We start from the raw sequence: 17,756 nt of genomic DNA, 5'->3' as shown, positions 1-17,756 counted from the left end.
TGTATTTTTAAGAACAGGGATTTCTGTATTAACATTTGTTGATCATTTAAATAACATAATACAACATAAATATATATGCGTAGAACAAAAATATTAGGTGAATATACCTGTGTTTGTATTAAAAAGATGTATATAATTGTCTTACAAAAAGCTGTGCCTAAACTCTGTAAAAACACTATAAAAACAAATCGAATACAATAGCCAATGACACTGCATGTTCTTAGTTTGTCCACTTAGGGGCGCTGCTCAACTCTTTATTATGGGATTATGTTCCTTTTTACTGTACAATATCAAACATATAACCATTCCGCATGAATGAATTCAAATGTATAATTTGTCACCAATTCAGTTAAACAACAAACAAGAAACTACTGCTGAAACAAATTGAATTTTACAGAATTTAGAATTTTAATAACTTCAGTGAATTCAACTTGCAAACCGAAAGCAAAAGTCAGTTACTCATAAAAGTCCTAAAGTCTCAAAAAATATCTCACGAAAAACATTTGAGTTTAAACGAAACACGTTTTCAGTCACAATGATAGTAACAGTGCCTCAGGTGTGATCAGGTCTTGGACGAGCGACCACGTTGTAGGCCTTGACTTTGAGTACGACGCTAGCGACTCCCCTGAGGTCAGGAAGGCAAGACTCGTTCTCTGGAAGGACGAACTGGAAATCTCTCAGTAAGTACGCAGTGAACAGAAAGAGCTCCATCTTAGCCACAGTCTCCCCCAGGCAGAGCCGTGCCCCCCCCTCCGAAGGGGATCAGTGCCCGGCTGGAGCCTCCTCCACCTTCCAGAAAGCGCTCTGAGAAATGAACAACAGCTGCTTTAATGCGTTAATACTCAGCCATGCTAGAAAATGATTATCTGTAATATTTCAGAGGTGTAACCTGGTTTAAAGCTGTAGGGGTCCTGCCACACTTCAGGATCGTGATGAGCCCCGAAAAGATTAGGAATGATGACTGTGTTCTTGGGAATGAAATAACCTGCGATACTGAACACAGACAGGAGATAGCAATAAAAGCCATCGTGCCGTGTTTGAAAATCACCTGAACAAATTCAAAAGACTTTATAGCTCGCAAGCTACTTCTATTACAGACGTGGTTTTTTATTGATAATAATGTGTATAATATTAAAATACTATAATGACACTGAAACAGTCACACTTAGAAACTGGGTTAGATTAAAAAACAAGATGTAATTTAAAAATAAACAAATACAGTACTAGCAGCCCCTCACAGTGTGGTCAGAAGCTGAGTTTTTAGGATTTCATTTTTGGTTTATGTGACGGTGCCGTTTTCCTTCATTTTTGAAGCCTCACGGCCCACATAACGCGTTCGACACAGAGATTTTGCAATTGACCGGCAGATTGCTATTGAACTTTGCTGTAGACCCGTGGTGTACAGCAGGGATGTCAAACTCGTTTTAGTTCATGGGCCAAATCTGGAGAAGTTTGATCTCAAGTGGGCCACAGATTTTTGGCATAAGTGACAGATATCAGTTGCTACAAGATCTTCACTCTAAATTTCCGAATAAATTTAATTAAGGGAAATATTACATGTCATAATTTGAGGATTTTGTAAGAATTTAGATTTTTTTTCAACTGTTTAACATTTAAAATGACTGCAATCGTGCTGCAATAAAAGCACAGGGGAAACTGTGAGCATCTGCAAATACTGTTGAGTTTCATTCACACAATTATTCATGTTTTCTCTGTCATTTTTACTTTCACCAGCAGGCCGAATTGGATGCTACAAAGTGCCGGATTTGGGCCACGAGTTCGACACGTGGTGTACAGCATTTGAATGGCACTAGGTGGGGCGTACACCCTAGACATCACAGGGCAAACACAAACAGACAAAGAACCACCCACTCATTTACTCCTACAGGCAATATGGAGACTCTGATTAATAGGGGTGTCCCGATCCGATATTGATCTCGGATATCGGTCCGATATCAGCCAGAAAACGAATATCGGATTTTATCAGATTGCATCTAAAATCTCCGATATAAGCGCTCCGATAAGTTTTTGTTGTTTTTGTCCCCGCCCTCAGTTGTTCCCACCATATACTGACAGTAAAAAATAACTGAAGTGAACTTGAATTGTTTGCACTTACAGTATAAGTATTATGTAACATCACTTGGTCACACCTCCTCTAACATTCCACACTACAAAATAAGTAATAATAGGATGTATGATTCGAGCTGATATCGAATCAGTCCGATATCAGTATCGGCCAATACCCAAGGCTGGAATATTGGTATCGTATCGGAAGTGAAAACGTTGTATCGGGACATCCCTACTGATTAACCTAACATACTGTACTTGTTTGTGGTTGGTGGGAGGAGACTGGAGTACCCAGAGAAAACTCATGCATGAATTATTTTTATCGTTGCAGCTTACATTTTATGTTCGCTCAGCAGTTTGTTAGCTTTGCTGACCTGCTGTCTCTGATGGCTCTGTGCGGCACTGCTAATGGTGCGACTGGTCTCAGTCTGAGCATCTCACTAATGAGAGCGCTCAGAACAGGTAGCCTGTGTCTGTCACTGTACGAGGGGTAGCGTCCCTCCAGAACTGTGCACATCTCCTCATACACGCGTGTCTGCACCTGAGGATCAAACACAACAAATAGAGAGAGAGAGAGAGAGAGAGAGAGAGAGAGAGAGAGAGAGAGAGAGAGAGAGAGAGTTCTGAGATGAAGTGCAGAGCTTGTGAATCTGGGCTGTTGTTAAGGGGTAAACATTCAGTGCCTCTGGTCGGTGCAGGAGGAAGGCCACAGTCCAGTTTAACCAGGCTGCAGTGGTTTCTGTTCCACCAATGAGAAGGTCTACAGTGGCCATGTGGACATGGACGTCTGTCAACAGCTGCAAACAAATGCACTGAAATTAAGGTGTTATAAGCAGTATTCTTTATAGTTACTCAAATGTTACAAAAACATCAAGGAAGAAAATTCAAATCTCCTTTGATCTGTCTGTCCTGCTACATTACCTTCTCATGTTCTGTGCTTTGATGTTTGAGTCCCTGCAGGAGAGATGCTGTGATGACTTCCTTGTTTTGTTGATCCTGTAACTGTTCACATTGAAAACAAAAGTTTATGAATAGCAGAGCAGATCACTTTCAGATGTGACTTTTGTATTGGAAATGCATAAAAACATTGAATGGGCTTGTTTTATTCAACAAACAAATGCAAACATTATTTAAAGCACAATGTATGTTTTTTAACCCTTTCGTACCCCATTCACTTTGTAGTTGTTGATGTGATTTGTTATTATTTCATCTCTTTTAGCCACCTCTCTCAGAAGACGTGAAAACACAGGGTTTGGAAGTTTCTGAAAGAAATATTAAATTTTCAGCCACAATTGTGGTGTTATTTGACATGTGATGTGAGGTTAGGATAATCATTCATTTTTTGACTGACTCTGAGCAGTGGGAACGTGTCCAGAGCAGAAATCCAGGAGGAGCCCCAGAGAGCCACAATCTCATTCAGACAGCTGTGTAGCTGCTGCAGTTCGGAAGAACTTTTATCGTACTGTATGAGATGAAAGAAAACGTTGCAAACAATGCATTATGGAGATGCTTTTAAGATGGACAACAGGTCATTTGTTGTGAAAATATTTTGCTTACTTCTTTCCCAAAAGCCAAAGTGGTGATGACATTGCTGGCTGCAACTGTGAAATCCTCTGAGAGGTCTACAGCTCTGCCATGATAGTCCATTAAAACCTAATCAGTAAAACAAAACCATACACGTCATCTCATTATTTTCCGTCATAGATTGCTGTGTTGCAGGGTTGGGGTCAATTGTAATTCTAATTGCATAATTGATCATTAATTACAATCATGATGTAACTGTAATTTTGAAACTCTGTTGTTGACGTGGTTGTGATTAAACTGTAATTGAGTTTCGATTACTTACTTTGTAATTGTAATTGCCATAAAAATTCTATAAAAATTATATTTTGATGCAAAACTAAAACTGGGGAACCATGTTACAGTTCTACACATATGTAGTAAACAGCTATTAAAATATGTTTCATATCAAGCTTCCCCACATTTTACCATTGAAAAAAAATTGAAATCTATGGGCAAAAAAGGCTCAGACGTCCACACCAAAAATATTAAAACCTATATTTTCATTGATTAGGAAGCCTAACAATAAATAGGAAATAAGTTAGATGATAGATATTTGTTTTTAGTGTATTTTACAGCTGATTTAGGACTCGTTATTATAAGAGATGCTAACAGAAAGCTAACACAAGAGGAAGGATACGCTTTTTGGTGTTATTTATTTCAGGCTCTGTAATTGTGATTAATTGTAATTGAACTTTAGTAATTGAGAACGTAATTGTAATTGAGTTTCTGAGGACAAGACATAATTGTAATTTCATTGTCATTGAATGTGGGTCATTGAAAACGTAATTGTAACTGAAAACTGCAATTGACCCCAACCCTGCTGTGTTGTGCGTGTGTTTTTACACCTTTCGCAGGTTGAGAGCTTGTGTCTCAATCACGTTGTGTAACGACTGATGACAGCAACGTCTCAAAGCGCCGTGAACCAGACTGCGGTGTGCTCTCCACCTCTCAGTGTAATCCCCTAGTGAAATGTTGCACCCTCCACCAGACACAATATCACCTGTTTTAGGAGAAGACGGCTTCAAATGATCGTGTACGTTGTTACAATCGGGAAGCAAGATAAACAAGGGGCTGTTTTACCTGTGTAGGACATTGGTCGCCCGGCAAAATCTGACCATTTCTTTATCAAAGCTTCTTTAATGACATCACTGCTATTGAGCACAACCATAGCTGAAAATAAAAGAGTCAGTCGAATTAAACAATCTGTAAAACTGATGGTGAATAAAACATGCTGGACAATCAGCAGATGTACTGTAATAATATCAGTAGTACCCAACCAACATTGTGGCATGTTCTTGTTATGTAAAAAAAAAAAAAGAATATAAATGTTTATATCAAAAAATGGTACTGCAAAATATAGTTTATATGGGCTTATTGAAAAATGCATTTTAGTCAACCATAAATGATAGACTTAAATACCTAAAAAGACATTTTCTAGAGAAAAAATGAACTTTACTCTTGTATCAAACCTATTTATGGATAATCACTTGTGTTTCCACATTTAAGGCGGTAGATGTTTCCAAAGCCTCGTGCCAGGCTGGTTAGGTGAATGGGCAGATGGTCGTGTGTCAGTTCCAGCATATTGCCAATGAGGAAGTAACCAGTGGGGCCTGGGATGGCTTGGGATGAAGATCCAAGGAAAAACTGGTAGATGTACTTTTGGACTCTATATTGATCTTCAAGGGAAAGACAAGAAGAGACAAATAATAATTCACCCATACAATAGAATAGATACAATAGAAATTACTCTAAGTTCAAAAACAAGAAAATGTACTGTTATTAATTTAAATAAATCAATAGCAATTCAAAAAATACTCTTATTTTGTATGATTGAAGATCTATTCATAATTGTCTATATTTACCTGTAGACTTGCTTCCTTGCAGCAGCACAACAAACAGCAGTAAAAGCAGTAATCCGGCTCCCAACGTGATCATTGAAATCTCTGTTTCCATTTTGAGCGCTCTTGCTGGTGTCCTGATAACGAAGCCTGCTCAGCCTTCTTCCCATTTATAGTCTTTGCAATGGCCTTAGCGTGAGTCAGCTTGGTGTTTTCACAACAATCAGGGACATCCAAAAATATTTAACTTCAGCTTATCTGACAGTGAGATGAAGAGTACACATGTAACAAGACATAGGCTGATAAATGAGTTGGTGTGAGCTGAAGGGCATGATAATACGGGCTGTTGGTGTTGCTGTGTTTGTATCTAGACGAGATCCATTAAGTTTATGTTTTCAATTTGTTTTAATGAACAATAAATACAACCCCAGTGTTTCATATTAGCCACATTTATTCCAATGGAAAGAAACAGTGCATACTTGTTTATAGTAGTAGTGTGATGGCTCACATAATGGTGCCCATGATGTAAACCTGAGCAACTTTTTATTGTAATGAATGCATTTGACACAACATTTCTTGAGGAAAACCACACAAAAAAAGAAATGAACTTTTTCCCCACTTAATTGTAATCTGCCCCCAAAACAGAAACAAAATGTTAAACAATGAATCAAAGTCATTGGTAGCTGCTGACGTAGCTGTCGCAACCACAAAACACAATTTTATTGAAAAGTTACTGCCTGCTATGATGTTTTTGAGGTTTTGTAATAATAATCAGAATTCACGGAGGTGTCTGTGGAGCTCCTGGCGTTTGGGTCATGCTTATCCAAGAGTCGTAGGGGAGAACCGGGATGGCCTGAACTTCATTTCAGTGAAGGCAATGGATGCGTCTTTACCTTTCCAGTCTATCCAGACCACTCCCTGCATCAGAGGAGAAAAATCATTTGGATGCATTGTATCAGAAGATATAAAGGATAAAAGCTGCTTCCCACAATATTTCCTTTATTTGATAATATCATAGTGTACGCCTCAAAGATCAGTGAATCCAACATAATTTACTCTAAAAAAAAAAAGAAAAAAGGTTTAAATTGCTGTCGAAAGTTTGTTTTCATCTCCACCGTTAATACTCCGTTTATTGAAATTTGCAGGCATTGCATTGTGGGACGTAGAGTCCCGTAAACTGATCTTGAAGTGTTTTTACTTCCTTCTTAAAGGAGTGTTCACACCGAAAGCAACTTCAGCAACCCTGGTGTCTAGATTACATTCAAAATCAACGTAAATGACTCAATCGCGCAATCTGAGTCTCTGGACGTTGCTCAAAGTTGAAAATGTTTCACTTTTCAACTGACTTCAAATAACGCTGTGTTGCGATATCCAGTCGGCAACGACTTTATCCCTACGTCACCGTGGGTACATGAAGCGATGAAGCAAGCAAAAAGCGCAACTTTGCTCAAACGACTGATCACACAGCAACTATAGTCACTGACGGTGACTATAAGACTATAAGAACTATAAGTTCTTCGCCAGACAATGAGAACAGTGATTTGCTTGACACCATCTTTGTTCTAGTTTGTTCCTGATATTACCTGTAATGTCAAAATGAAGTAAAAACACTTCTAAGCATCCATTTACGGGACTCCACATCCCATAATGCACTGTGCAAAAATGTCAACGGTGGAGATGAAAACAAACTTTCCAGCTACAATTTCAACCTTTTTCCTTTATTGTTGGAATAAAGGATGTTCGATTAATTGATCTCTGAGGCACACAATATGATTTTATCTAATTAAGAAATTAAAATGGATAGCAACTTTAAGGTTAGTGATAAATCATACCTGATTATCCCTGTTAACACCATAAAGACCATTGAGATTAGTCTTGTAGCAGTTTTTGTACCACCAGCCTCCCATGTAAGCCCTGGCACAGTGAATTCCCAGAGAGGCGGGGTCCTTGTCTCGAGTTGAAAATGGACGTCCATTATGGTACCTCATAGAGTCACCTGAGAGAAAGGCATCATTATTGAGTTAGGGACGACACACATCTATGCAAAGCAGTAATTATTGTGAGTTTCAAATCAGTACCTGCTGTTCCACTGTAGCCAGACACTGTTAGAGTGTAATGTCTTTCTTCTGAATCAACACTAAAGTTAGCATAGACTGCATAAGCATTGTCATTTCCAGAATGCATGTCCACTCTCAAACTCACTTGGCCGACACTGGTTAGATTGTGGAGTGCCTCATTTCCTGTTAACAAGGAAGTGGAGAAAGCTGTTGTTTTATTTTTTCAAAATGTTGAAATCCGACTGTGTGCGCCAACTGTACCAAGCCAGAATTCTTCACTTAGATTTCCGAAACCAGCACTGTATTCGCTCCATGTTCGATAGAAATCAGTTTTCCCATTCATTCTCCTCTGGAACACCTACAATGCACAAAAACACTTCATTAAAATCAATGTTCATTTTGTTTCATTTTTAAAATTCAAATTAAGTCATGGCAGTTGTTCTCACTGTCCAGCCGCCTCCATCCGTCTCCATGTCACAGTAGACCTTTACAGCTCCCCCCTCTTTTCCATGGGGGTAAATGTCCACTTCTCCTGAGTGCAAAGCTCCATTGAGCAGCTCCTGAGAGCACTCAATGGGAAACGGGAAACGCAGCTTTCCTGTGGTTACATTTTGGATTTTGTTTTGTTGTTTTCCATCAGTAGGGAAAATGAGAGGATATTTTTTTAAACTCCAGCTCACCGGTGATGAACTCTGTGGTGACGATCGATGTGTAATGTCCATCTCTCTCGCCTTGGACGAGCACAAAATAACGGGACATGGGCAGCAGTCCTGTCAGTTTATACTCTGTCATTGTGGACTCAAGGATCAACTCCTGATGTAAACACAAACATTGACAGATTTAGACTGGTGTCCTTTTTCAAGCACTTTGATGGATTACAACCCACCTTTGGCTCTTCTCCGACCACCTGATAAATTATTTTGTAGCTGTGATAAACCACAGTGGATCTCCAGGTAATGACTGCAGAGCGAGCATTAACTTCATTGGCTTTAACCACTGGGAAACAAAAATTATTTCTTAGATTTGATACAGTGAAAAGCTTATTGTAAGAACTAAAGATGTTGTTAATGTGTGTCTAACATAAACATTCCCAACCTTGTTTACATTTTCTCACCATTTGCTGTTGTGAACGTGGTTGCATAGGCCATGCTTTGAAGGCTGTCCTTTTGACTCAGGACCTTGACCCTGTACAGAGTTCCTCTCTGCAGGCCTCTTAACTGGTGCTCCACTGAGCTCCCTGACACCATCACCGTCACAGTCACATTAGGAGCTGTAGGGTAAGGGAGCAAACATTTAACCAAGTCATTAGCACTTTGTCATAAATAAATGACAGACAGAAAACCACACTCACTCTTTGAGGACTCATAACTGATGATGAAACGGTCTACTTCTCCCAGACTAGGTGTCCATTGCAGTAGGGCTTTGGTATCCGTCACATTGGTGATTTGAAATTGTGTGGGAGGGGCGGGCACTGCAGTCAAAAGATGAAATATATGCATGAATTATTATTTTGCAAATATGTCTGCATTTTCTGTCGCTCTTCGTAGAATGTACCTGTGGTGATCAAGGATGTTAGCATGTCACTCTGTGTCCGACCATGCACAGCAGTCACAGTGACTATGTAGGAAGTTCCAGTAGACAGCTTGGACAGAATCAAAGAGGACTGATGAGAGTCCACAGATATGAAGCTGGTCTCCCCTGACAGAGTGATAAAAAATATCAGAATTAGATGTTTGGCTTAAGGCAGTAAATGGCCTAAAAATGGCCTCATAGTTTGTTAGGTCAGCATATTTCTCACGAGGAATGACGAAAACAAGTTTTCACTAACCGGTGACAATGTTAGTGTAGGATATCCTGTAACCAGTGACCACAGTCTTTGGTTTGGACCAGGAAACCGTCAGAGAAGACTCTGTCACCTTACTGAACACCATGTCTTTGGCAGGCTCCGGACCTAACGAGAGAAAAGATAATCCGATTGTGTAAATTATTCTTGATCTTTGTATTACTCATAGTTGTACATGCTTAACTTTCAACATAACGAAGCCTAATTTATTTTAGCTACCACACAGGAAGCAGTAGCAACAATAGTAAGGTGGATTCCTTCTTATTTCTCTCAGGGTTATTTCTGATTATTTTACTTACAATAAAAATGTGTTGTTGTGTGTATTAGTTACCTGTAGTTGCAGTAAGTCTGTGAATCTTTGATCTCCTCTCTCCAGTGGTACCATATACGTGCAGAACGTAGCGTGTGTTAGCACGGAGATTGCTAAACTCCACAGAGCGAACACTGCCAGGGACAACCATAGAGACCCTCCGAGCTTCAGGTCTACCTTGTGCTATTCCTGTTTTTCCAGAAGATGCTGTAATATTAACGTTCTCGCTGTGTACCGAGACTTCAGTTGTATTTTTCTTTGAAACAAGAACGTCCTCTTCAAAAAGCTCTTGTTCGTCTTCGTCACCCCTTGTCTGTGGCTCTCTCCTGATTACAGTAAAGTTCTTGAACATCCCCTGTGGAGCAGACCAAGTGATGGTGAAGCTGTAAGAAGATATGTTTGCAGCCTTCACAGACCCCAACCCCGACCCCCCAGTCCTCCTGGGGACTATTTTGTTCTGAAGAACTTTGGTCTCGTTTGATACTGTCACGTATGTTGCATTCACTATGTAGTGGCTCTTTGGTGTTTCTTTTCCTTTACCAGTCTTCTCAGTTCTTCTGGTGTCAACAGACTGCACAGTTGTGTCTGTTTGACCTGTTTTGGTGTGTTTTGTTCCTGTTGTCTGAGGAACGTTCTTCTCAGCCAAAGTGGACTGCTCCACAGAGTCTTTGCCCACCCTAGTTTTATTTGCTCCTGTGACTTTAGAAAAAATAGTCACCATTTTAGATGTCACATTTGTTTTCCTCACATGTTGATGTGTAACATTAGTTTGAGCTTCATCTTTCAGTTGAGTATTCAGTTTAGACCTTGTACCTTCCTTTGTTTTCTGGGTAACCTTTTTTGTAGCCATGACTATTGTTTTTCCTTTGCGGGCCTCCTCTTGCTTTCTTCCCTCATGTTTAAATAGAACCTGACCAACAGTTGGCCTATTCGTTCTTGTGGCACTTGAAGAACCCTTAGCAGTGGTTTTCTTGACAGTATTAGGGGTCTCTTTGCCTTTCCTGTCAGCGTCTTTAGTTTCCAAGCCCTTCTTTTGTTCTGTTTGCTGTAAAAGTGTCTGCTCTGCTTTGGTAGATTTGTTTTGGATGTTCTTCTGGCCTTTGTTCAACTGTTGTGTCTCTGTGTCTACTGCTGTCTTGGACTTTTCTCCGGTAGTCTCTGAAATGGCAGAAACTAAGAGTCAGTGGTTAAAAAAAACTTTTTTTTCCCTAAAACCAATATCGACTCCTTGCACACACTTACTGCAGTCTGGACCCATAAATCCTTGTTGGCAAACACATTTTCCCTTTTGACAATCCCCATTACCACTGCAATCATTTGGGCAGTTCGCAGAGCATGGGCCTGTAGAACAAATGAAAAAAAGATAAAATCACTTAATATATCTTTTAATTCGCCATGCAAAATATAATGTTACGTAACAAATGTAATACATTTGTCCTTTATAATGGACATCTCCATTTCCAGTCTGGCTACACGTCCTTTCAGTTCAGCCATCTCAGTCTCACATCCACTGCTGCAGCCACCCGGCAACAAGCTGATCTTATGGGTCATCACCAGAGGAGCACCAGGTTTCAGCTTCAGCTCCTGTTCCTTTGACGCACTCGAATCACAGCCATCACTGATGACCACTTTGATTGGCTGGGAAGGAGCAGCCTTGTCTTTTCCTGCAGTGCTGGGGGCTTTAACCGTGGTGGTCTGGTTACTAAAAGGTGTGGCTTTGTCTTTGTTTACTGCTGGACCTACAGTCGCAGCAGCATTTTCTGGAAGAAGTGATGGAACTTTGGTTGGAGCAGGCTTATTTTTGGTGACCACACGAGAGCTGACAGGAGATTTGGCAACTACTGTCTGATTGGCTGAGGCGGTGGGCTTGTTTTTGTTGGGTTTCGTGCTACTAGCAGGCGTAGGCCTTGTGGACACTGGCTGAGTGTTTTGTAATACAGTCGGTGCAGGTTTATCTTTGGCGGTCTTTCCCTCACTGGCTGACGGAGCTTTTGCTGAAATGGTCTGATTGACAGGTTGCTGAGCCCTATCTTTGGTGACTTTTGCATTACCAGCTGATGCAGACTTTACAAATGTTGACTGAATATTTGAAGTTGTTGGAGAAGCTTGAGTTACTGTAGAGCTGGTTCTGTTTTTGATATTTACTGTATTGTCGGCGAGGGGAAGCTTTTTGTTGGAGGATGGAGTGGGAGATGCTGTCTGATTGACCGTGTTGGGCTTTAGGATGGACTGAGTGGCCTGTTTCAGAAGGGCAGCAGTGGTTTTTGGTTTAGAAAGGGTGGATATGGGGTTGTGTTCGGTCACATCACTTACTGTGGCGTTTCTCCTCTCATTGGTTGTAGTTTGAATTGAGGGAATTGGAGTAATAAGGAGGATAAGTCCTAAAGTAAATAGCATTTTGAAGCCTGCTACTTGTGTCAGAGGGTCTTATTTGTGAGCAAGTGTGACTGTAAAATGAAAAACTTCAACTTCTACTCCTCTGTGACCGGTTGGATTGGGGGCTCAGGTCTCTCTCTCTCACTAGGAGGAAAAAGACAAAAAAAAGAAATGTTAAAGAAAGAGCTACTTGAGTTTAACACAGAAAAAGTATTGTGGGAAAAGCAGTTCATCAATACTTGTGCCAAGTATTGGTGAACTTCAACACTTCTGGGCAGCTTTGAATTTGTTAATTTGACATTTTATTCTAATATCACATAGAATATGCTATGTAACAGCAGTGGTTTCCAGGTTTGTACTTGACCATACAGGACCTTTCCATATCAATAGTTGCTGATTTTGAATCAAATCAAATCAAACGTTATTATAAACTCAAAGTGCTTTACATAGATAATCAGGTTGGCCTTCATTCCTCAGCTTTCAGCATCTATAAGAACGTGTCTGTTAAACTTCTATGCCAAACATGGTCCGCATCATTAACGTCACATTTAGTGAAACCGTTCATACAAAAGATTCTTAGGTAACAACTGCTTTGTAAACTTTATCAATCATCAGAAACCCTGTGCAATATGTAAACTGTAATAAACGTTACCTTGTACATTTTAAAAAGCAAAAACAAAAAGAATATAAATTGAATTTGACATTTATCAAGTTTTTTTTTTTTTTTAAATGTACAAATAGGCTAAGCATTGAGCAAAATAAATCAGTCTAACCTTTACAAAACCAACTTTTTAATAATCCATGAATAAGGGCAAACAGCAACAATACTGTCTCCTAAAATTCCACAATGTTAGAGGAAAAATATAAAAAGCTGACTGAACAGGTAGGAAGAAGCTGACTTCAGTTGGAAAATCCCAAGGGTCGCATAGTGAGAATATACAGAGACCTAACAGAACGTTACTGTACAGAAACGAGGTACACTGTATGTCTTTCACTATACAGAAAGTTACATAATCGACTGCACAGGCACCTCATAAAACCGCTAAAAGAAAAAAAGTCCAGCAGCAGCTTCAAATCCGGAAAAAAAATAAATAAATAAAAATCAAGCAGGCTACAATAAGTGCATTTATTATTTAACCACTCAAATTTCATACGGTTTCTAGGTGCTCGTCAAATGCAAAAAGCAACATTTTAAAAAATGTCATTTTATATTACAAAAAAATTTAAAAATGCAGTCAATAAAAGGAAAACTTGAATGTGTGCAGCTACACAATGAGCACACAGCAACAAAGATATCATGCAAGTTAGTCAGTCTGAACTTATGAAATACAGTCTTATGTCAACAGTATGAAAATCAGCAACTAGTGCAGTGCTGTTGTTGCAATTTTTGAGGTTTCACATGAAAGTCATATTGAACAAAAGGTGTGGAACTTACCTGGATAATAGCTTTATTTCTGTCTTTGTGTTTCTGCCTCCATCTGTGTGGAAAAGCGGAGGTTTGCTGGATATGATCGAGAAAGGAAGGATTTCAGAGAAAAGAACGCCACTAAAAGAGGACAGTGATAAAGTCAGCTCCTACTTAAGGACCCCCACCTCACACCTCACCACCACACGCCCCTCTACCACACCCTATAGCCCTTCTCTCTCTCTCATCTACCATGTAAAACATTTGAATAAAACTGACAAAAAAGCTTTTTTCCATGTGATGTTTAACAATATTATCAGGCTAGTTTTCAGCAAACAGCATTTTAGGTTATTTTAAGAAGAGAAAACTGATTTTCATGCAAAACATTACCATAATTAACTTTACATTATGACTACCTGCATGTGGCACATTTCCAAAGTTTATGTTAGGCAGCAATTCATTTTTTTGTTTTTTTTCTGTCTGTTGTCTGTAACTAAACTCACGCCAGTCATCGCTACCGTCAACACTCAGTCTTCAACTGTATAAAGCCCTGGTCAGAATCATGATTCAGGTGAAGTACACGGCACCAACACTGTAGGTATTCAGTCCTGGCTCTGGGGGACAGGAACCTCTCGCTATATGAATCGGCTGTTTGTTGTAGGTAATGAGATGTAACTACGTGGGAGTTATGTAAGTGACCAAATATTCACCAGATTTAAGGAATGCTCTGTGGAGGCCCAGCATCTCCAACCAAAGGGCCACCCACCATCCCACCTTTTTCTAAACCACATGAAGACAAGTATATCAGCGGTTCAGAAAGGGCACACTTTGCATACTCCAGATATGCATTGATCTGCATCACGACAGCTTTTAAGGATAGAAGAAAAACATATAGATTTTAAAAGATCCCCACATTCACTAGTAATGAGCTTTTTTTTTTGAATTCTATACATTGTAACTGTAACTGTATGTAAGAGCCCACATAGCAAATCATACGCCAGTATTCTCAATGCAAATTATTGAGGTGGCTTTTTTTAGGGATGTACTGTACATCTTGTTCTCATCCTCACAAATGTAGACAAACACAGTTTACTGTCATCACACAGCCATGAAGTCAACACCATTATAGCTATTCCAGATTTGTGGGAATACTATATAAAGAGCAGAAGTACCAGCCAAGTTAGCAACATGTGCACGCTCAGAAAAGAAAACATTGCTAACAAGAAGTTGAGTATGATCCCAGCATGTCATGAAGAACACTGAACGCCAAAAACTAATCTAAAAAATGTTATCAACAATAAGAGAAATGATAATTTAAACCATTTTCAGCAGTCCACATGCATTTACCTGGTTAAAAAAATAAAAATGACTTGTGATTCCCATCATAAAGGACAGTCCGGACATAATTTATTCAGTGATTTAGTATTTAGTGATGTGTAACTTAGGTCTGATTTTTGCAACTTCAAAGAGTTGAAGCATCCGTTAAGTGGCATGCCTTTGGCTGTGGGATAAGCTCGTACGTGGCTTAACCTTAAATACGTTGATCCCAAATACCAGTTTTGGGAATAACCACTCACTCCTTCCCTCTGTTCACGGCCACCATCATTAAGCTGGGTGCTGTGTCACCCACTTCAATTTCTGTCTAAACTGGTTACACAGCACAATATCAATCAATCAATCAAACTTTATTTATAGAGTGCTTTTCATATATACAATATAATTCAAAGTGCTTTACATCATTAAAACCTTACATACAATAAAAAATACCCCATACAAATAATCCACAGGAAGCCCCAACAACATCACACAAACCCACACACACAGACACATAGAATTAAGATGAGAACAATGGCACATGATACCTAATAATAAGATAACAAGCACAATATGCACAACTATAACATCACATTGCACTCACCTTAAAACAGTTGACTCTTCCCCACCCCTTTAATTTTACTACCCTGACTCCCTCTCCCCTGTTCCCTTCCCCCCTCACCGAGCTCTTTTTATATTCTACCTTTAATAAAGTGTTTCTTGCCCTTCTTTAGGAAGGGCTGGTGATGTTCACAAAAAGTTTGCACTTCTTGTAGTGTCGACCTTCGACAGCATGTGCAGACAAGGTTAAAGAAAAAGAGAAGAAAAAAAAATCCGTGAATTAACAATATTATATTTACAAATGTTGTTGATTAAGAATTTTAAGGCTTTAATTCTTTGTTATTATATAGAGATAATAATTCAACAAAATGTTGCAGAGCCATAAAATAACAGAAAGAAGATTTATCCCTTTGGTTTGTCTTATCGATTCTTCGTTTTTATCATTTTGTCTATGAGTTTTAAAACAGTCCTTAAATCATTCTTGCACCTCACACCAGATTTGCTCCAAAAACATCCTGTCAAATTTGATTTAACATTACACCTTGCATCTTCACATCTCATTCTCATTATATCCTATCTCAACTCATTCCACCCCATCATGTTTTTTCTATACATTATATTCTGCATTCTCACTTATCATATTTGTTAAATAAAAAACATATTTTAATCCATAATTTCTAGGCAAATCAAACCCTTTTGTATAGCACATTTCATACACAAGGCAACTCAATGTGCTCTACATGATCAAAAAGTGCAACAGAAAATATTCAACAGCTTAAAATCAATATGAACATTAACATCGGCAGCAAAAAATCATTTAAAATGATCAACAAACATCTCAACAACATGACCAAAAATCTCTCTCTCAATCATACACAGTAGAGAAAAAAAGTGCTTTTAACTTTGAATTAGAAATGTTCACATTGGATGCTGACTTCAGCTCTGCTGCCAGATTGTTCCACTTCTTTGCAGCATAACAACTAAAAGCAGCATCACCATGTTTACTGTGAGCTCTGGGCTCCACTATCTGACCTGTGTCCATAGATCTGAGAGACCTGCTGGGTTCATACCTGACTAACATCTCACTGATGTATTCTGGACCAAACCCATTCACAGATTTATACACCAGCAGCAGAACTTTAAAGTCTATTCTGAGGCTGACTGGGAGCCAGTGTAAAGACTTTAATACTGGAGTTCTGATTTCTTTGTTCTGGTTAAGACCTGAGCTGCAGCGTTCTGAACCAGCTGTAGCTGTTTGATGCTCTTTTGGGGGATTCCTGTCAGAAGACCATTGCAATAGTCCAGTCTGCTGGAGAAAAAAGCATGGACCAGTTTCTCCTGATCTTTCTGAGTCATTAAACCTTTCACTCTGGAGATGTTCTTTAGGTGGTAGAAGCTGTTTTTGTGATAGATTTGATCTGACTGCTGAATGTAAGATCTGAGTCAATCAGAAAACCAAGGTTTTTGACTTGGTTTTTAGCTTTTAAAGATCAAGACTCAAGATACTTGCTGACAGCAGTCCTCTTTTCCTTGTTACCAAAGACAATCACCTTCTACACTAAAGACAAAAAATAGCATTCCTTGGTCATGACAACCACTTGATTGGTTTTCATTTAGCAAGAGGATACAAATCACTTTTCAAATGTGCTGCTTGTAGCATGAAATCAGAGATTAGTAAATGCATTGCTGACATTTAAATATTTACTCAGTCTTCATTGATTCAAATTTAATGAAATGTCTAATGGTGAAGTTGAAAACAGTTGTGCCATTGATGAGGCGGTGATTGAAGTGATGGTTTGAAACCCGTCTTGCTTACATTGGACGAGGCCTCACAGATTAGAATAATATAAGCACATAAGCCTTAGCTTGTTCCTGGCCTCTTCACCACCACCCCCAACCCTGGCTTTCTCCCATTACCACTCACTACTACATTTTAGGTTATATAATTGCAACTTCTGCTGCTTGTGTCCACGTGCCGTTCAACCACATTCAAGAGGATACAAATTAGGCCAATCTAATGCACGACTTGTGTTTCCTTTAAAGGTTGTGAGGGGATAATTTATTCAAACGTTGTCACTCCAAAAAAACAAAGAACAAACTACACCACACACACACACACACACACACACACACACACACACCTAAAACCACTCATGCCACCACTCCTTTTCCTCGCGGTTGCAAATGTTAAACAAGAATGAAGGGGAGTGAACTTCCACTGCAGTCACAGTTATCTTCACTGAATACAGAGAGCTCTCTCATTTCCCTTACTCCTGTAAAAAGACGAAAAAGAGGAAAAAAAAAAAAAAAAATACTCTGACACGAGAGCACAACTTAACCAAACTGAAGCATATGGTTGGCATAGAGCAATTTGAGTTTTTTGACTGATTAATTGTTTTAAAAGAATGTCCAAGCATCTTAA

The 17,756-nt window shown here is 39.2% G+C and overlaps 2 protein-coding genes across 2 annotated transcripts; both read right to left on the bottom strand.

Moving 5' to 3' along the window:
* Nucleotides 1-532: 532 nt before the first annotated feature.
* cyp21a2 (cytochrome P450, family 21, subfamily A, polypeptide 2) lies at nt 533-5,595 on the bottom strand. The gene is given in 13 exon segments (XM_028471101.1): nt 533-750; nt 752-804; nt 890-993; nt 2,442-2,608; nt 2,751-2,864; nt 2,989-3,069; nt 3,234-3,329; nt 3,419-3,529; nt 3,625-3,720; nt 4,476-4,630; nt 4,711-4,800; nt 5,118-5,306; nt 5,493-5,595. Coding segments are annotated over 13 exon segments (1,545 nt in total). The 5' UTR covers nt 5,584-5,595; the 3' UTR covers nt 533-552.
* A 306-nt stretch (nt 5,596-5,901) lies between these two features.
* tnxba (tenascin XBa) lies at nt 5,902-13,601 on the bottom strand. Its single transcript, XM_028471839.1, has 15 exons — nt 13,490-13,601; nt 11,109-12,198; nt 10,921-11,019; nt 9,700-10,836; nt 9,354-9,476; nt 9,080-9,223; nt 8,877-8,996; nt 8,640-8,795; nt 8,412-8,521; nt 8,206-8,338; nt 7,972-8,123; nt 7,787-7,883; nt 7,547-7,708; nt 7,301-7,464; nt 5,902-6,386 (listed from the first exon to the last, which is right to left on the bottom strand). The coding sequence occupies exons 2-15, from the start codon at nt 12,073-12,075 to the stop codon at nt 6,288-6,290; spliced, it is 3,663 nt and encodes a 1,220-aa protein (XP_028327640.1). The 5' UTR covers nt 12,076-12,198; nt 13,490-13,601; the 3' UTR covers nt 5,902-6,287.
* Nucleotides 13,602-17,756: the final 4,155 nt, after the last annotated feature.

This window comes from Gouania willdenowi, chromosome 16 (assembly GCF_900634775.1).
Source record: "Gouania willdenowi chromosome 16, fGouWil2.1, whole genome shotgun sequence".
Lineage (NCBI taxonomy): Eukaryota > Metazoa > Chordata > Actinopteri > Blenniiformes > Gobiesocidae > Gouania > Gouania willdenowi.
The sequence above is the reverse complement of the archived record's forward strand: the minus strand, read 5'-3'. Positions and strand labels throughout refer to the sequence as shown.

Coding starts and splice junctions, on each gene's coding strand:
- tnxba (XM_028471839.1), bottom strand. CDS start 12,075: ATGCTATTTACTTTAGGACTTATCCTCCTTATTACTCCAATTCCCTCA. Junction 8,124..8,205: donor CACCACAGAGTTCATCACCG/GTGAGCTGGAGT, acceptor ATGTAACCACAG/GAAAGCTGCGTTTCCCGTTT. Junction 6,387..7,300: donor GTGTTAACAGGGATAATCAG/GTATGATTTATC, acceptor CCTCTGATGCAG/GGAGTGGTCTGGATAGACTG.